Source organism: Lithobates pipiens, unplaced genomic scaffold (assembly GCF_037356315.1).
Source record: "Lithobates pipiens isolate NorthernLeopardFrog02 unplaced genomic scaffold, aLitPip1_a1.2 Scaffold_17, whole genome shotgun sequence".
Taxonomy (NCBI): Eukaryota; Metazoa; Chordata; class Amphibia; order Anura; family Ranidae; genus Lithobates; species Lithobates pipiens.
In genome coordinates, this window is record NW_027507755.1 from 11,333,384 (window position 1) to 11,354,456 (window position 21,073).

The following is a 21,073-nucleotide window of genomic DNA, read 5'->3' on the forward strand; positions in this document are numbered from 1 at the left end:
GGGGGGATATGATCACCATGCATAAATATATAAGGGGTCCATATAGTGAACTTGGTGTTGAGTTATTCACTTTATGGTCAACACTGATGACAAGGGGACACTCTTTAGGTCTAGAGGAAAAGAGATTTCATCTCCCAATATGGAAAGGTTTCTTCACAGTAAGAGCTATGAAAATGTGGAATAGACTCCCCCCAGAGGTGGTTCTGGCCAGCTCAGTAGATTGCTTTAAGAAAGGCCTGGATTCTTTCCTAAATGTACATAAAATAACTGGGTACTAACATTTATAGGTAAAGTTGATCCAGTGAAAATCCAATTGCCTCTCTGGGATCAGGAAGGATTTTTTTCCTCTGCTGTAGCAAATTGGATCCTGCTTTTCTGTTTTTATTTTCGCCTTCCTCTGGATCAACTGTGGGTATAGGATTGGGTATATGGGATCTTATGATACTTTTTATTATTTTTTTTTTTTTTTTATGGTTGAACTAGATGGACTTGTGTCTTTTTTCTTTTTTTTCAACCTGACTAACTATGTAACTATGGTTAAAGCTTGTAGGATATTTTTTCCTTCTTCTCTGACTGTCCTATGAGGCTGTATGACCCTTGACCTTCTCTATGGACAGTAGTGATTAGCCCTGTGCCGATCACATGCACCCTCCCAAAAAAAAAACTCTCTAGCAATACACACCAAACTAACCACATGCAGAGTGCCTTCTAGGGCTCTGTACTCTCAGTAGATGAATTGGGAACAGTAAAAGAAGCGGAGAATCAGAAAAGATAGAATAAAACAACAACATACAGAGATGCTGATTGCAGTTAGGCACCTGTAATTAACATATTGGAAATTTGGGGGCCCCATTAAAAGAAATAACTCAGTGAAATGCACACACATATTTCCTGACATTAAATTAAGCACAGCCAAAGGAAAGCTTAGTGAAGTTCTTTAAATTTAAAGAAAAAAAGGTTAATATGACCTTAGCTTCTCTGAGCTATGACAGTAAAGTTTAAGTAGTGTTCAAAACTTTCTTCATTGAATTATAAGTGCCCATGTGTTCCCAAGGAAGAGCACTGAAAGACGGTGATATATGACTAAAATATGACTTTTATAGCATTCTAACAGATAGTGGCTGCTGGGTTCCTGCACTAACAGGTGGAAGGATTAGGACTGTTATGTGGCAGTAATACTAATAGTGCCACACCATAGAAAATCAACTCCAGACACTAAACAAAAATGCCTCTAAATACTATTTTATATGACTTGCTTAGTTGATATCTTGCAGGAGTTGTGGTAGCAAGATATCCACAGAAGACCCCTCGAGTCCTTCAGGCATGTCTATTCTGATAGTCCAGGTCACACTGGTGATTCTGTTGCTGGATGCTGCCATGCCTTGTCATGAGCAATAGGATTGTTTACTCTCACTTTCTGTCCTCAAGAAAAAGTTATCATTAACCGGAAGCGATAGAAAATTCATCAATATAAAACACATTTTTTATGGTGTGGGAAAAGGCCAGAATCAGGCCAGAACCGCCAACATAGTTACATAATTAGTAAGGTTGAATAAAGACACCAGTCCATCCAGTTCAACCCGAGTGAGTGTCTACAAGTGTCCCTATCCCTGTACATTGCACACTCACATTAGTCCCTACCCTCAAGGAGCCCACAATCCAAGGTCCCCATTCATATACTAGGGCCAATTTTGGACAGAAGCCAGTTAACCTACCAGCATGTCCTCTGGAACTCCCTACCTAAATCTAGTCTGCTATTTCCTACATTGTCCACTTTTAGGCGATCCCCTGAAAACTCATCTCCTGAGGGAAGCCTATCCGGCCTTCAGCTAATAACTGAATCTTCAATTTCTCCCATCAGTTCATTCCTCAGAGTATTTACCTTTTTTTCCACCAACCCCTCCCTATTAGATTGTAAGCTTCCAGGAACAGGGCCCTCCTAATCCTCTTGTATTAAATTGTATTGTTGCTGTAATGTCTCCCTTTATATTGTAAAGCACTGAGCAAACTGTTAACGCTATATAAATACTGTATAATAATATAATAATATTTTTATTGCTGGGTTAGCATTGAAGATTTCACTTTCTTCTTTTGTGGCAATGTTCTAACCAGGACAGGAAATCGGGGAAATTTCCCCAAAAGAGACTATAAACATTACAGAGATTCTTACCTTTCTATGCCCCATCTAAAAAAAAGGGTTAGCTAGAGTTACACTATAGTACAGCCTACAGTTTAAGTGCTATTTAGCTGCCATTAGACTCAATCCACAAAGTTTTGTACAAGGATAGATATTTTTATTTTCAGCCATGTGACTGTAATTTTCAAATCTCATTGGAATAACCTGAACATACCAGTCACTTTTCTGAAAATAATTACTTTTCTCCAGGTGTTTTAGTGCCAATCAAGCCTATTATCATTGAGCATTTTAGGCTGTGGGAGGCTTTCAAGAGGAACTGAACTCTGGAAATTGTGCTACAAAAAGCAGGCAGAAGGCAAATGACTAATGACTGGTATTAGTTGTAGTCTTCCTGCAACTGATCTTACCCCATCACTGACTTTCCATGCTTTGCTCCGCACAGTCTCTGTGTGAAGGTGGCCATCTTGGTAGAGGCGGGGCTTTACTTCCTCAAATCAGAACCTCCACCAAGCAAAACAGTGAGCAACCAAATCTCACTCCACAGTTCCTGAGATTAGCAGTTGCCCTCTACAAGGAAGCGAACAGGTGAAGGGGGAGTATATATATTGCTGTACTTGTTCATTTATCAAAGAAATTCTATCATCGCCCCTGGTGAAGAATACAATGCCCTGTATGGAATCATTGTGCAGATGTATTTTAATGAACCAATGATATAATAACAGCAGATAGGGATTTTTCAAGGGCAATGATTAAAGGTGATCCCACCACAGACTGATATTAGAAAAGGGGGTTGTAATTAGGTAAAACTGTCTCTGTGTGAAGTTGGTGATCTTGGTAGAGGCAGGGCTTTACTTCCTCAAGTCAGAATCTCCAGCAAGGAGAACAGTGAGCAACATAGTGGTGAGGTCACCAAATCTCACTCCAAATTTCCTTAGACTAGCAATCTTAGATTTCACACTGTAGATAAACAGCTATGTGGCTTTAGACATAGGAAAGCCTAGGCACACTCACATACCAGGAAGTGCACTGGAGGAATTCTAGACAAAACTGCATTTTTCAGTGGACAACTTAGGCACAATTAAAACTTCCAAATGTGCATATAACACATCTTCAGTTTTAGAAGCTCAGGCCAACTTTAATGAGACAGAAAGTCAGTAGTCCTAGAATATTTTTTTCCATCTTCACCTTATGTCACCTTCAGTTCTGACAGGTTCCGGAAACGTTTACGGTTTTATTGACCAGCGTTATTAAAATAATCCTCTTTTACATAAACCAACCTTCAATTTACAGTAAGTGGCCTTCTGACGTCACTTTTTTATGCCATTTGTCTTTTGAAAATAAAACATGTCTACTGGCTTCAATCTTCCCAAAATACAACATTAAAATGCTGCCGAACTTCATTATTTTTGTGTCTTGGAGAGAAATAGCATCAGCTGCCGAAGCAAAATAAATAAATCTTCGCCAGTCTGTAAGCCACAAACAACCTTGGATTAAAGATTTATAAAGATTATTCCATTCCAAGGTGCTGATCTCACATCAAGCAACAATACTTACAGCAGTGGCCCTCTTCGAGGATGCATAACAGGTGGAGGGGGGAGAGTCGACATATCGATGTACTTGTTCATTCATAAAATAAATTCTATCATCCTTCCTGGTGAGGAATACAATGTCCTGTATGGAGTCATTGTACAGACGTATTTTAATGAACCAATAATATAATAACAGCAGTTTGGGTACTTGGGGATTTTTCAAGGGCAATGATTAAAGGTGATCCCACCACAGACTGCTTTTAGAAAAGGGGGGTGTAATTGGATAAAATGTAATTTTTTTTTTTTTAACAGATGGGACTTTACAATTATATCACCTAATTTGTAAACCTTTTTCATTAGCTTTGATTTCATTTTATAAAAAGCAAAAAAATAAAAAAAACTTTTAATCCCTGCTGATTCTGATTGGCAGAGTTAGGGACTATTCCCACCAGCCACTGCGCTATAATGCAGCGTCTGGTTTGCAGTGTGATTTGGCTGGACAACTGCAGTGCCAATGCCCTGTACTGTTCAGTTCACTTTTTTTAAAACAAACTTTATTGACATTGAATTCAGTTCTGTTGGGTGCCACACACGCCACCTGTACACCACCGCAATGCCGTGTGAACCGAGCACATAGGAGGCAAGGCATTTTGCCTTCACCTGAAGTGGGACTGCACTGGAATAGCCACCCAACGCAGACCCACAGCACCTGATGGGAATGGTCCCTAAAACAGATATTTTGTAAAAAATAAAAATGTAATTAGTATTTATAATACTAATATGCTTTACGCTATAAGGATCTTCATATTTTAATTATTATTCCTCACGCAGACTGCTCAAAGTAGGAAGCTGGAGATGCAGATCATATTATTGGACTGGAGCAAACTAAAAATAGGTATGCAAGCCCGTTTTTATAAAGTTTAGGCAGGATAGGTAGCAAGCCTAGCATAGTTAGTGCTAGGATGGAATTATATTTTAAGTCACTTTAACCAGATGCGGACTGGTTCATGTACATTTACTGTGGCAGGGCGGCCGCTCTGGGCAGAATCAAGTACCTATGCGTGATTCTGCACTTCTGGGTCTCGGGCATGCCTGTGCCTCTTGCTGCAAATGGACACAGAGTGAGCCAATAAGTGGGTCCAGCAGACTCAATGTGTGCTGGTGACTGGCGATCATTCAGAAGACAGGCAGAATGGCGATCTCCCTGTGTTAATCAGGCAGATCGCTGTTCTGTGACAAGGGAAGGCTGTGATCCTGTGTTCCTGCTAAGCAGAAACACGGATCTCTGCCTTCCCACACAGTTAGCAAACACTCCCTAGGAACACATTTAACCCTTTGATCACCTCTGATGTTGACCCTTACCTGTCAGTGTCATTAGTACAGTGTATATTTTGCATCACTGATCACTGTATTAGTGTCACTGGTCCCCAAAATGTGTAAGTTAGGTGTCGCCAATTGCCGCCATTACTAATGAAAAATAATTAAAAATTCCAAAAAATATATCTCACAGTTTGTAGAAGCTATAACTTTTGCACAAACCAATCAATATACGCTTATTGGGATTTTTTTTTACCAAAAATATGTAGCAGAATACATATTGGCCTAAATTGATGAAGAAATTAAATTTTTTTATTTTTTTTATTGGCTATGGTCTATAGCAGAAAGTAAAAGATATTGTTCTATTTTCAAAATTGACAGTCATTTTTTGATCTACAAATACCACCAAAAAAAGCTCTGTATGTGGGGAAAAAAAGGACATACTGTATTTATCGGCGTATAACACTCGCTGACGTATAACATGCACCCCAAATTTAGGAGGGAATTTTAAGGAAAAAAACTTTTAAATGCCCATCAATGCATCCTTGTCAGTCATTTGCAGCCTTGTCAGTGTCATTGCAGGCTTGCCATTTAAAAATGGCGCTGCCGAGATACAGAGTGGATGTCCTGTGTATCTCGGTGGCGATCGGTAGCTCTCAGCCGTTCTCGGCGGCTTTTGGCTATTTTCGGCTATTTTCGGCCGCACTCGACCGCTCTCTGCGGCTTTCGGCCCTTCTTTGTGGCTTTTGGCTCTCCAAAGGCCGCAGAAAACGTCACAATCGGCGGGGATCGGCGTATAACACGCACCCTGATTTTAAGGGGTAAAAAGTGCATGTTATACGCTGATAAATACTGTACATTTTATTTGGGTACAGTGTCACACAACCGCACAATTGTTAATTAAAGTAACAAGGTGCTGTATCGCAAAAAAAATGGCCTGGTCATGAAGGGGGTAAACCTTCCAGAGCTGAAGGGGTTATTTGTAGTTTTAAGTGTTAAATTTAATAACTCAGTGTTTTGGCTATGGCGTTAAAGGCATAGTCCCCTTTTCGGACCATGTTTCATGTTACACCTGTATTTAGGGCATGGTAAACTACACCATCCCATAAAACAAAAATGCCATTCATCCCCTACCAGAATAATTCTGTTTGTTCTTGAATTCTGTTTGCTTTTTAATTCAGTTCAGCTGTGCGCCGCTCTGCCTGCAAAGCCAGGTCACCCATTAATGGGGATCGGTGAATTAAAATACTATCTTTCACTGCAACCGAGGGACTTAACAGAGAGTGCCATCAGCAGGGTACTGATATCACCGCAGTTGTAGCCAACCTTGACCACATACATTTTGTTAGGGCACATTTTATATTTTAGCAAAATGAGCACATTAACATTTTGGAAAAAGATTAAATATGCCTTTAATGTAAGTCTTTTGGGGCTCACGATCTTCTGATAGATATTGAGAGCAGCACAGCTCTTTAAAAATCCATGCCCCAAATGAGGCAGTATTCTGTTGGAGTATGATATTAAGGGCATGGGAATGCTGGGGAGGTGACTCTCCAGGGATTTAGATTCAAATCAGTGTTTCTCAACCATTTTTCTGTCAAGGCACCCTTCAAAAATTATGGACAATCTCAAGGCACCCTTTAAAAATGATGGACAATCTCGAGGCACCCCATTCTAAAATGTAATAACTATTCTAATAGGTTTACATAATGCAACAACATCCACACAAGTAGGACACCCAACGTTAGAGGTGATTTATTCTTCCAAAGCAAATACACTTTTGCAAACTAGTACTGACTAGTATTCCAATGTTTCTCTTCTCCCTCAGTTGTTCTCCATCACTCAGCTAATGTAACCCCAACACTGATGAAGAGAGGAAGGAGAGGGGGATACAAGGATGTTGTGCAGCCTACTGACATCCTCCATATCAACTGATGATGCCTTTGGTCGTTAGGATGCTGGCAGCTAGAAGATTGCAATGGTGCACAATGAAAATCTGTGGCTTTGTGTAACTAAAAGGCAAGCTTCATCCACATACCAGCTTGTATACAAATCTTTGGGCAATTTTTAGGCATTTTGCCAAGGCAATCCAGGGTACATGGGCACCCTGGTTGAAAAAGGCTGATTTAACCACTTCCCGACCAGCGCACGACGATGTACGTCGACAGCATGGCACGGGCAGGCATATTGGCGTACATGTACGTCCAATATTCGTTGCCGCCGTGCCATCGGGAGCGCGCCGCCGGCGGCGCGCTCCCGCGCTGGTCGGGACCCCCGTGAGTCCGGTCGCGGGACCCGCGGACTCGATCGCCGCGGGCATCCCCGCGATCGTCTCACGGAGCGGCCGAATGGAGGAAATGCTGTATAAACAACATTTTTCCATTCTGCCTAGCAACTAGTGACGCTGATCTCTGCTCCATGTGATTGGAGCAGAGATCAGTGTACACTAAATGAAAGCCCAACCCCCCCACAGTTAGTAACACACCCCTAGGAACACTTAACCCCTACACTGCCACCCACTGGTTAACCCTTTCACTGCCAGTGTCATTTACACAGGAATCACTGCATTTATATAGCAGTGATTACTGTATAAATGACAATGGTCCCAAAAATGTGTCAAAAATGTCCGATGTGTCCCCGACAATGTCGCAGTCACAATAAAAATCGCAGATCGCCGCCATTACTAGTAAAAAAAAAATAATAAAAAATTATTAATAAAAATGCTATAAAACTATCCCTATTTTGTAAACGCTATAACTTTTGCGCAAACCAATCAATAATCGCTTATTGCGATTTTTTTTACCAAAAATATGTAGAAGAATACGTATCGGCCTAAATTGAGGGAAAAAAATGTTTTTTTATATATTTTTGGGGGATATTTATTATAACAAAAAGTAAAAAATAATGCGTTTTTTTCAAAATTGTCGCTCTATTTTTGTTTATAGCGCAAAAAATAAAAACCGCAGGGGTGATCAAATACCACCAAAAGAAAGCTCTATTTGTGGGAAAAAAAGGACGTCAATTTTGTTTGGGAGCCACGTCGCACGACCGCGCAATTGTCAGTTAAAGCGACGCAGTGCCGAATCGCAAAAAGTGGTCTGGTCTTTGACCAGCAAATTGGTCCGGTCTGAAAGTGGTTAAATAACCCATTAATGAGGATCGGTGAATTAAAATACTATCTCTCACTGCAACAGAGGGACTCAACAGAGAGTGCCATCAGCAGTGCGGTGATATCACCGCAGTTGCAGCCAACCTTGACCACAAACATTTTGTTAAGGCACATTTTATATTTTAGCAAAATGAGCGCATTAACATTTTGGAAAAAGATGAAATATGCCTTTAATGTATATACATTTTTGGGCAATTTTTAGGTATTTTGCCAAGGCACCCCAGGTTACCTGGGCACCTTGGTTAAAAACGGCTGATTTAAATCACTAATGACCATACTATATTGACAAAATAACTCATTATTGATTTAAATCGCTAATATATTTGGTGTGGGCAGTGATGCATCAATGACTTCTGGTCATGAAAGGATCAACCTTCCAAGAGGTTAGGGGAACTGCCAATATGGTTCTTCATCTAAAAATGCTAGTTGCCTGGATGTGATGTTGACCTCTTAGCTTCAATGCTTTCAGGGTCACCAACCTACAACAAGTGAGCAGACCAGGATATCATAGAGAAATCCGTGAATTAATATACTAAAACAAGCCAGGTAAATAAAATATTTTTTAGAAGAGGAGCTCCACAATGAAAGCCTCCAAGTAAAATGAATGGTAACCTTTAGATGTGAAGCCTTAAGTTCTGCATTGTCCAGCTTTAAAACTGGACAAGTATCAATTCTACTAAGATTGCTGGCACCATGTTTTGTCCAAACACCAAAGACAGACAACATCTGCACCATCTATAATTTATTTAGGCTATTGCGATTGGCCTTAGGCCCTGAATTTAGGTGAGGCAGCCCTGATCATTGAGTGATTTTGCTAAATGATGGAAGGTAAATTGCTGATCTGCATTACTAAGAATAAAACTATCCTCCACATTTGAGTAGCTAACTGGAGCACAAGTAATCACAACTCCCTTTTTTGTTCCTTCCAATTAATCTCAGAAATGTCATTTTCAAAACTGTCATACATGCAGAGTGGCTAAAATTCCATTCCAGCCCATAACTGTCCTTGACATTTTATTTAGGTGGTAGAAATACCGAAGTACCCAGGAAAGGCAGATAGATTACAAGCTTTTTAAATTTTACACTAAGGAAGACATGGCGTCTTCCAATTAATGCTTTAATTGATTTGCCTGGGAAATTATGCAAAAAAAAAAAAAAAAAATTGACTGTAAAAATCGTTTGAAGAATGGTGTTTCAAGAAAAAGCTTTAATTGAAAGCCTTGGGAGAGCCCAGGATTTTTCAAAGAGAATACTTTGTTCTGTTAATTAGAAGCAAAAAAAGTAAAATAAGCATAAAAATTTAAATGGCGCAGGCAAAGATGAAAAGCGAGAGCTTAAAGTACAGAATGACGGGAAAAAAAATATCACCTTTTAAGTTGTTTAGCTGCAGCAAAAACAAAATAAAAAGGTACCTTTGTTTTTGCTGACAGTGTTTTTGTACAATGGCAGTTTTAGAAAATATCAGCAAGTAGAAGCAAAAACTAGAAAAAATAACAAATAAATAAAAAAAAATACATTTTTTTTTTTCAGTATACCAAATTTAAAGGGAATGCATAATTATATATATATATACATATATATATATATATATATATATATATATATATATATATATATATATATATATATATATAATTTTTTTGTTTTTTTTATTTACCTCTTAGGTTTCGGAACAAAACACAATTTATAAAATGTTTTTTAGCCGTTATTAAGATCACTTGCTAGTTGTTTTGTTTTAACAGAGTTAAATGGTAGCATATTAGATACATACACTCACAAATAAGTCAAGGATTACATTACCCTCATTCATTATGGTTTGCAAACACTGAACTGTCCATGTTTTTAATCTTAAATAGCTGTCAACAGGTGTAGTGCTCTACAGTAGTGCTGGGCTTTATTGATGAGAAGGCCCAGCATGTACTCAGTATTAAATGTTTATTTGTAAACTAGTTTTTGTAATCAAAATATTAGACAAAAAAAATTATAAAGTTTATAAACTTGTAAAACTAAAAATAAGTAAAATAAAACTAAACAAAACTCAGTTTAATTTCCATTAAAGAAATGCTCCTTTCTAAAGCACACTTAGCCACAACATTGAAAAATCAACTGGCAAAATTGACTGTCATTGTAAAATTATATAGCATATATACTGTACATATTAAAAAAAAAAAACACTTTGACATTTAGTGTTATTAAAATGTACCTATCTATTTAATTCATATCCATAATGATTTTCCAAGACTGATAAATAATTAAAGTGTTTCTAAAGGCTAGACATCTTTTACCTTGCATTCCTTGCATTAAGGTAAAAAGTGTCCCTATATTTGTAACACCCCCCCCCCCATGTATACTTACCTGAGACTGATCTTTACCAGCGCTGCTCACTGAGGCAGCAGTGGGAGCCACAGTCTCCTGCTGCTGCCAATCCTGTGAACAGAGGGCAGGGGGCAGGACTGAGCCACCCTGTGTGCTTCAATAGACTCACACAGCGCAGCCCGGGAGCGAGCCCGCAGGTGTACCCCCATAGGAATCGGCCTCCTATGCTGGCGCACCGAGAGGAGGAGACCAGAGCGCCGACGGGGGACCAGGGAAGAGGAGGCTCAGGGCTGCTCTGTGCAATACCCTTATACAGAGCAGGTAAGTATAATATGTCTACTCTTTTAATAAAATAATATTTACAATCACTTTAACATACCACTACCTTGCAACAATTGTAACAGAACTTTGAAGAGTTTGAAATCAAATTACAGAATTGTCCTGTAACAGGAGCTTCACCATTGGTGAGAAATGTTCTGGTATTATATTGAAAAGCCTCATCATGTGGTTGTAATGAACACCAAAGGTCATCCTTTTTGGATTGTAAGCTCTAACGAGCAGGGCCCTCTGATTCCTCTTGTACCAAATTGTAATGTAACTGTAATGTCTGCCCTCATGTTGTAAAGCACTGAGCAACCTTTTGGCATTATATAAAACCTGTATATTATTAATAATAATAATAATAATAATAATAATAATAATAATAATAATCACACCAGGACGAATGCAAAAAATAGATAAAAAAATAATAATAATATCAATGAAAAGCTGTGTTTAGCTCATCCTCCTCCTTGGCATATCATAGGTATGCATGGTAAGGCGTGGGACATGTATCAGACTCACAGTATTCTTAAAGCTAACCTATACTTTGCCGATTCAAGGCACATTACCAGGTTCGCTGGATAGCTGTCATTCTCCGCTACTTTGACTTTCTCCCCAACACCCTTTTCTCCACTCCATGCCCAAAAATATTTGTGAAATTCTGGGTCAGAGCTTATACGGTGCTAAAGGCATTTAATTCTCAGTACTCAATGTTGGGATAGGGAGAGAAGAGAATTCCATGCTCTTCCATACCTAGAAGTACTTTTTTTTTTTTTGTAGGCCGACAGCAGGCAGTAGGATAGCACATGGAAGATAATTGCAAACCCCGGATGGTAACTGCAATCTAGGGAATACTTTACTTTGCCCTAAATTACATTTTGCCATAAATGGGCAAAGTACAGATTAGCTTTGAAAACAGGAAAGATACCAATGCATCCAATTGAGTTGTTGGTTTAAAAGATCATCCAATTTGCCTGTTACCTGCCATCCAGCAGAAACTGAAACAAACCTTTCTATCGGTTACATTATTATTTACAGACTTCAGTCCTACTTAAAAACCCACTTAGAGCTGAAAAGACTTCACAAATGTCACTTTAATTAGAAGTTTTTCTACTTAGAGCTTTTTCTACAAATGTCTCTGTTCATGCAGATGTCTCTATACCAGTATTTCTAGATTGACACTGTCCTTTGTACTATCTGTGTGGGATTCTATTATATATTTCAGAAAATACATTGAGATAGTTCAGTTTTATTGAACACATTGACAATAAAAAGCACAAACAGAAGCTACAGAAAAAAATGCACTTGGCAATAATTGCATTAGCAGTAGGGTAATAATTACCACAAAGCACTTATGGGCCTGTGCCTAGGGCAGCAAGGGGAAGCTTCCAGCAGCAGAAATAACAGGACATGCGCAGGGGGTTTTAGGAGTCTCAAAATGCTATAACATGCAGCCCTTTTCACTATCTCAGCAAGCAGTATAGTCTAATAGGAGCCCCTTATATAAAGCAGACAGCTTGCTGCCATCAGTAGTGCATATTATTTAAGTTATTTGGTTGGGGCACCATGCCATTCAATGACAACAATGATGGGGCTCCATTCCTCCAACAAACACCAATGATGGAGCACCATTCCTCCCACAGATACCAACAATGAGGCACCAATCCTACCTTGAATACCAACAATGGGTCACCTTTCCTCTCAATGACACCAACGATAGGGCACTATTACTTCCACTAAAAGCAATGATTGGGCACTGTTTACTCTCAATGACACCAGGGCATTTTCTACCTCCACTGGTCCCAGTCAGCCCCCCCCCCCCCTCCCCCAAAGCCTCAAGGACTGTAAACTGGCCTTTGCTCAGTAAGTTTATAGCATCAGTTTAAAATTGGTTTGAGATGCTTTGCAGATCCATCAGAATTCATTGACAGGTGCATTTGACCTCCTTTTGACCTGTATTTAACCAACTTCAATCAGTTTTTCCAGCCCCATAGACTTGACAAAGGCCCCAGGAAAGTCTGACCTCACATCCCATGAAAGTTTAAAGAATCCAATACATTATAAAGGTACATTTACAATACTTTGAATTTCCCCTCTTGTATTTACATATAAAAAATGCATCCTTGACTTTCAGGTGTGGCTTTCTCAGACTGGTAAATGGGCTAAAGCCCCATACACACTATCAGATTTTCTGCTGATTTTTGTCTTCAGATTTACCAAAACCATGTAGAGCAAGGGTCTGCCTGATTGCATACAAATTGAAACTCCTAAAGTTTGACCTCATATTATATGGTCTCGGTAAATCTGAATGAAAAAATCAGCAGAAAATCTGATAGTATGTATGGGGCTTTACTGTCTGACTGTATTGTCTAGTACACACGGGCCTAATGAAGGGGTGATATCACCAGGTTCAATAAAAACCAGCTGACATTCGGACCGTGTGAATGACAGCCAGTCTGACAAAAGTTGGGTGTTCAGCCAGCTTCTGTCGGACAAGCATGCTGGAAAGACAGCAGCAGCTCAGATAGATCAGCACTCTCAGCCATTGACTGGAGTGTTCTGGTGGGGGGGCATCCCCCTATCAGACCACAACAACTCAGCAGGAGAGATCATTGTACTAACATCGGATCATTAGTGCAGCGGCTCTGACTGGAGCTGTCATTTTTTTTCCCCGTTCAACCTGCTGGGTTAAATGAAAAGAAAAATCTAGTATTGTGTACCAGGCTTAAGGCCCATCACATCCTGACTTAGCCAATTGTGTTGGAGTTCCATCCCCTGCTTATCTTTAATACCTTTTAAGGCACAGATGGAAAATCCACTCACCACCAGGAAACCCATTTCAGCTACCATTTTCCTAAGTGACTAGTTTCCTGTGTCATTTACAGATGTGGATTGTCCTTATAATACTATGAAAAGTTCATTAATGGGCATATGACACAAAGATGCCACAAACATCCTTTATGATTTTTGTATTTCCTGGTTTCTATATCTGTGTAAATATGGAAAATTTGCTCTTTAGAACAATAAAGAAATGTTACCCTCACCTGAACAGAAGTTGAAACAGCTGGACTGTAAGACAGAAGGGAACACCCAACTTGGTGACAACACAGACTTATTTGGATGGATCAAATGTCTTAAAGTGGAGTTCCAACCAAAACTGAAACTTCCACTTGTTGTACCCCCCCCCCCTTCAATGCCACATTTTCCACCTTTCGGGGGGAAGGGGGACAGGATACCTGTCTAATACAGGTATCCTGTTCCCACTGCCGGGAGCCTCAGCCACGGGTATTGATGTCATCACCCGGGCCCCCTCCTCCCTTCTCCTTCCCCGGTTGCCAGGTCAGTAGGAGAGAGGAGTCGGTGTGAAGCCTTAAGGCTTCACTACTGAGTTCCCTTACTGGCAATGGAGGCGGTATGCACCCGACAGCTTATGGAAACATCAGCTGCATTGCCGACATCGCTGGACTCTAGGACAGGTAAGTGTCTGATTATTAAAAGTCAGTATGTGCAGCTGCTGGCTTTTAATTTTTGCAGCGGTGGGCGGACCTCAGCTTTAAAGTAGAACTATAGGCCAAACTTTTTTTTTCATTTTGGATAGAGCAGGAAAGGGTTATCTATGTCCCGTTGCAGAGATTTCCTTTTACGTCCTGTCCATAGCCAAACAGGAAGTGAGAGGGATTCCCTGCAAATTAAAGGAATTCCTTAGGGATCCCCAGGCCACCAGAATTAGTGTCCCCATTGGAAGATTCCCCCTCTATTACTTTTCTAGGGACAGCCCAAAATTTGGAATTTTCTTTTACTTTAACTTTCAATGATAACGGTAAACAGGTCAAATAGAGAGGGTGAATCTCAGAAGCACAAACAGCAATAAAAACTGACAAGCGTTCTAATCCCTCTCCACTGTTTCCAAAACAAAAAAGAAAGTTTTGCATTTAGTTATACTTTAAAGTGGTTCTAAAGGCTAAAGGTTTTTTTTTTTCTATTCTATGCATGAAGCTAAAAAACCTTTTGTGTGTAGCAGCCCCCCCCCCCCCCAATCCTTACCTGAGGTCCCTTTGATCCTGCAATGTTCACAATATATTGGACTGTCCCAGGACCCTCCCTCCACACTGGCTGCCACTGCTGTCAATTACAGCCAGTGAGCCAATGAAGAGTGAGCAGGGAGGGGGCGGGCTGAACTGCAGCTCTATGTGTCTTATAGACAGGAGTGAGCATGCAGCGGTGCCCTCAGGGCAAGTGACTTTTTCTGGGGGCACTGCTCAAGGGGGGAGGAGCCAGTAGTAATGGGACCCAGAAAGAAGAGGATCAGAGCTTCTCTGAGCAAAACCACTGCACAAAGCAGGTGAGTATGACATGTTTGTTATTTAAAAGAAACAAAATGAAGCTTTAATACAACTTAAGAATTATATATGTTTTTCCTTTCATGTGTTTAGCACTAACGCCAATCACAAAGCTAAAAAAAGGTGATTTTGTTTTGTTTTTTTGTTTTATTTTGGATGGGGTACAGAGAAGCTAGAACATTTGTCACTTTTTTTTTCCACTTGCGTCCCGGTTGATGTTTTAGTTTCCGTTATCCACTCTACACAAATTGACATTTTTTCCTTAGAAGCAGGATGTCACATTTACAGAAAATTATGGAAAACCGTGCCAATGAAGCCACACAACAAACATAGTAGTAATATGGGGAACAGTTAGAAGTTCTACAGTGCTTTTTTAGGTTAGTGTTCTCCTGCACTCTTGAAACCTGTTCTTCTCTTCTTTTGGTGGCAGAAAATAGGGGGCAACTCTCACCAACAGCAGTAAAAAACAGGCACGTGTTCTTACTTTCTCTACTCCAAAAAAAGGCAGCATCTGCTTTACTATTAGTAGATTTAGAAGCCGCCATCTTTCTAGTTGGCACTTCCAAATCTCGACTGAAACAGCCTACCACTGGGAGTGCAAATACCTTCATGAATGTCCTCAAAAGTACACCCCGACCCTAAGCCAACACAATCCTTTTCATATTTCCATATTTCTGGAGTTCGGTAAAGCCTATCACACTTGGCAGCACTGCACAGCAGAATTTAAGATGATCAAATACCTTGTTTTTTTTTTTGCCACAGATTTCCTTTAAGCTACTAACTAGGTACAAACTTGTAATACATGCAAGTTCCAAGAGAAAAATAAAACACATTAGGGTTAGCATCTTGTTAAGTTACCCCAGAAATCCTTTCACAAAAAAATTAAAAAAGGAAAAAAAATACAGATCAGGATAAAGTAGCAGTGATGTGTCATGTGTATTTTATACCAGTAATACCTTCTGAAGTGCAGTTCTGCCCGCAAGCTGTCTGCAGAATATAGAACATCTCCCGGGCAAGTTTGCCACCTTGCAGCAGGGCAATCAGCAGAAAAGAGACAGAAGAAGCAGACGCAGAAAGAAGAGAGAGAGGTAAGTCAAACAAGATTTAGATTCATTAGTGCACTGAAAGAGACAACATGGAAGAGAAAGTTGAAACAGAACAAAAAGATTTGGGATATTAGCAGAAGCGTAGCAAACAAAATACATGGCATTTCAGAGACTGCTTAACAAGCTAGTGAACCTCAAAGTTTACATTGTTACAAACATAAATGGTTAACATCATATTAATTAGTATTAGCCCTTGTACACACGGTCGGAGATTCTGACAACCAAATCCGTCGGATTTTGTCAGACGGATTTTGTCCGAAACTGTTGCATACACACAGTCAGACAAAGTTGTCGGAAAATCCGATGTGATTACGTTATTTCGTTACGACGGGACTACGTTCACGCTAGTAGCTAATAGCTTTGGTGTAGGAATTTGATCTGAGCATGCGTGGCACTTTGTCCAATCGGAATTCTCTACACATGATCGCAGTATGTCCGATCGGACCATTTTGTCGGAAAATTTTACCGGCAAGTTGGAAAAGTTGGTCCGTCGGATACTCCGATGGAAACAGCCCGATGCAGACCACACACAGTCGGAATATCCAACAAAACAGTCCGATCGGACACATTCCATTAGAATCTCCGACCGTGTGTACAAGGCCTTAGACATACATTTCAATAAGCAGAATAAAACCAGGGTATTTCTGCGTGATACCTGTGAAGAGTGACTTTCTAATTCAAATATTAATATGAATGAGTTGGCTTTGAGTCTAATGAGAAATATAAAAGTATGTTGTACTATAACTCTGCAGTTTTGTTGGGTTTTTTTGTTTTTTGTTTCTTTTTTATTGAAAAATTCTCAATTTTTTTATATATACTCTTAACCTGAAGCAGCTCTGTCATGTGGTCACTTTAACGTAGATCTAAACTCAATCAATTCTGCAGATTTCATTAAAATAATACCTGTGAAGGCCGTTGTTCAGGAACATCCTGTTAAGAAGTGACTACCGTCTTCCAGCTGTGCTCCTATGTTGTCACCCTATCACACGTTCCCTGTTGGAGATGACAAGTGACTCTGTCGTCACACATTATGCAGAAGTTGGTCTAAAGCAGCCTTTCTCAACCAGGGTTCCTCCATAGGTTGTTAGGGATTCCTTTAGCAGTGGTGGAATGATCACCCACCTGTCGGTACCTGCATAGTTCTGGTGCCAATGTCACTTGATAGATCCAATGGAACCTGTCCTGTAATATCTCACACAACAAACACCAGTTCTCTTTAAAGATGTCTGTAAGGGGGCATTCTTGATATTAACCACCAGCACAAAGAGAAACTCAAGTGACAGCCAATAAGTAAGATGGCATTTTTCCACTGACCACTATGTAAGGGGGCTACTGACTGTTTTTTTTTAGAGGCGTCCATTTCTTACTGACCTACAATCTGCACCACCTTTGTTTCTTTTAAAATTATTTTGTCACATAGGACAGGGGAGTGTTAAATATGATCTGTGATCAAATATGCTAGGTATGCCACTTTTTTTTGTATTCATTAATATGTCTACAACTTACTGATCCTAATATTGTACCATAGGCTGTAGATATAATCATTTTTTCCAGGATTTTCCAGAGACCTGAGAATGATGTCAAGACTTCATCCATGGTAAAAAGGTTGAGAAAGGCTGGTCTAGAAGAACGAGGTGCACAGGTCAACACTGGAGTGTGTGCAAGTAGACATGAAGCCCAGTGTTTATGATGCACAGTGCTAAGCCGAGAAAATGTGAGGACTTAGATTCAAAGACAGGTATGGAAGCAAGCAAAAGTCCAATAGTGCTAAGCCCAGAAAAAGTGAGGGCTTAGATTCAGACAAAGACAGGTATCAAAAGTCCAATAGACATATTCCCAGGTTGCACAGCAGAGTCTCCTGATTATGAAAATAATAAAACACAATAACTAAAGGAAAATTATCAGTATGTTACCAAATGAAGCTCTGTGGAAAAGATAATTAGATGTCCTTATCACCACATAAGTACTTTCCAGCTGGGGTCAATGACAGTTGTAAAAAGCTTAGGTTCGGTCCATGGAAGGAGGCATGCTGCCTAGGGCTTCAGAAATTACCAGGGAATTTTAAAATATTTTGAGAATCTTTGAGTAAATTTTTTCCCTTGCTTGCAAATATAACCTACTGTTGCTATCAAGATCTTGACTGGCTCAAAATTTATTGAGATGGACTTTCTGTTCTTCCCAGTCTATTACCCTTCTCTATGATGCTCCCAAATGGCCCTGCTTGCCCTTCCTCCACTATTGATGACTGTATTTTTGAAATGATCAGTCTATACACACAGAGTTTATTGTAAGAATCTCCTGAAGAAGCCGCAAACGTCGAAAAATGTAGAAAGACAATTTACTTCTGTTGATATTTGTTACTGATGTACTGTGGATTTACCCTTTTTTCACATATGTATTTTTAATTCAATAAATATTTTCTATTTTTCTAAATTTTGTATATGTGTGTACTTTAAAAGTCTCAATTTCTCTCCTTCTAAGTTGTAAAAAGCTGTCAGCAAATGGAGACTTGCCATGCACCACCACAAATGTATATGGTGGCATCAACACCCTGTTACTAGCATGTGGCTTTCTTTCACTGAACTGGATCAGGAAAGCAATAAGGCTTTGTCTGTGTACACAGGACACCAACAGGAATACCTATATTGTATAGGCTAACTAAATTTAAAAGTGATATTTCAAGTTGCATGTCGGTCAACAAGTTGACTCACATACAAATATTAAACGGCAATTCCAATAGCAAGATATCCCTAACAGTCTTCTTGGTTTTAGTTAATTGTCACAGGCAACACAAAGTGAAATGACAAAACTACACTGCCTCAATTTTTTTTAATTTTGATTAATAATGGCAATCCATTGGGGGGTTCCAATGGGTAGTCTACCTACAAGAACCTTCTTTAGGGTCTTAAAGTGCCTTAAACTAAACTCTGGTTTTAAATGTCCTAGTCTAGGTCCTAGTCTAGGGAAACTTTAAAGTTTTAATTCCTAACTCAAAAATAACCTTATTTTGTTCTCTGCCTCCTCCAAATCTCCAAATTATTATTATTATTTTTTTTTTTAGCTGCTGTGATCTGACTTCTTGTAAGAGGGTGGCTACTGTCCCATTGTATGTGGGGACTTAGCCACCCTCTCTTGCTTGCTCCCAAGATGGACTAGGGACTATGAACTATTAGATTGAGCAGTGCACATGACCGGGATTAATGTGAATTGCTCGTCCCACACAAACAGTAGTAAGAACGGAAATGTAGAGGTTCAACAACGAACAAAGGACATTGCAAGGAGGCAGACAAGCACAGTAAGAAACAGTTTTCATAAAAAATTTATTGCACGGCTATTAAGTAGTGGATATGTTTATGTTGAACCCACTGGTGCCACACACAACCAAAATATAAATTCTAGGTAGATACTGACTTTTAGATTCAAGATAAGTTCCTTTCTGCTGTTTTGCTTTTTTTTACCTCTTCTAAGTGGCTACAAGTACACAACTGATTAGTGAGTACACAAAAATGTGAAAGAACTTTAGAATGATGATGTAAGAGATGTATTGGCACAAATTATTTGAACGAAAAAAAAAAAAATACTAGACATTAATGTCTACCTCCTAAGTGACCACCTTACCTTCGACATCAAACCATAAAGGTATATTTGAAGGCTGCACCGTGACCACTCCCACAATTTCTGTCACTTTGTCACTTTCCATGATGGTGAAATTGTAAAATGGTTCATCAAAGGTGAGAGGGATCGGTGAAGGAGGAGGTTTCTTAATCCATTCAATATGCAGGCGAGCAGTAGAAGACTTTTGTGGGCGGCCATTATCTACAGCTTTTATCTGCAAGAAACATGCATTATTTTTAACATGTACACTTATGAGGTCCCTCATTTGTTCATTGCACACACCTCTTGTTTGCCTTTATAGTAAATGGAAAAGTCAGTCTGCATTCTTTCACTGTTTATTAAGTAGGTCAAACAATAAGATTTCATGGACCTTTTTAGGTCACCTACTGCCCACACAATGCATTCAATGTTCGGTCAAGAGTTTTACACTGTGTTGACTTTTGTCAAGCTGGCGGTGTAGAAAGACCGCAGCTCAAATTATGGCCAATTTAGCAGGAACTGGACAAAATTTCAGCATGTATTGCTATCGTAAACAGATCCTCAGTAGATATCTTGAACACATCCCTCTCTTCAGCTGAATTTGTCAAAAGTGTTGCTATTGTGTATGAAACAAACTTTTTTTAGTACAAACACACAAAAGTCTAAAGAACACAATCTTGTGTTCTATCTTGAGCAAGGAAGTTGACCGCACAATCTAACCTATACATCAGTATTCTCTGTAGAAGCTACATTTTAACAAATCAAGTACCGTATATACTCGAGTATAAGCCGAGATTTTCAGCCTCTTTTTTGAGGCTGAAAGTGCCCCCCTCGGCTTATACTCGAGTCATCGCTGTCTGCCCGCTCGATCAGCGTGTCGAGCAGACAGACAGCGGCCATTCTATGATTCAAAAGCCGCGCCTCCGGCTCCGCCTTCGCCTGTGATAGGCGGAACACTGAATTTCCCAGCAGCCTGTGTTCCGCCTATCACGGACGTCGTATCATCCTCGTACTACGGACGAGGATGATACGACGTCCGTGATAGGCGGAACACAGGCTGCTGGGAAATTCAGTGTTCCGCCTATCACAGGCGAAGGAGGAGGCGCGGCTTTTGAATTTTACAATGGCCGCCGACGAAGAGGGCACGGGACGGAGGCAAGGCAAGGCAAGGCACGGCACGGGACGGGACGGGACGAAGGCAAGGCACGACACGGGACGGAGGCTCGGGACAAAGGCTCGGGACA

The 21,073-nt window shown here is 39.9% G+C and overlaps 1 protein-coding gene across 6 annotated transcripts in view; it reads right to left on the minus strand.

The window, feature by feature from the left end:
• Positions 1 to 21,073, minus strand: part of FAT3 (FAT atypical cadherin 3) — a 994,495-nt gene that overhangs the window by 246,062 nt on the left and 727,360 nt on the right. For 4 of the 6 annotated variants that reach the window (XM_077484996.1, XM_077484994.1, XM_077484992.1 and 1 more), the window contains 2 exons: positions 19,854 to 20,064; positions 16,086 to 16,154 (listed from right to left, as the gene is read on the minus strand). In XM_077484996.1, the coding sequence (XP_077341122.1) occupies positions 16,086 to 16,154; positions 19,854 to 20,064 (280 nt within the window). The remainder of the gene's footprint in view (positions 1 to 16,085; positions 16,155 to 19,853; positions 20,065 to 21,073) is intronic. The other 2 variants (XM_077484997.1, XM_077484995.1) reach the window with 1 other exon arrangement.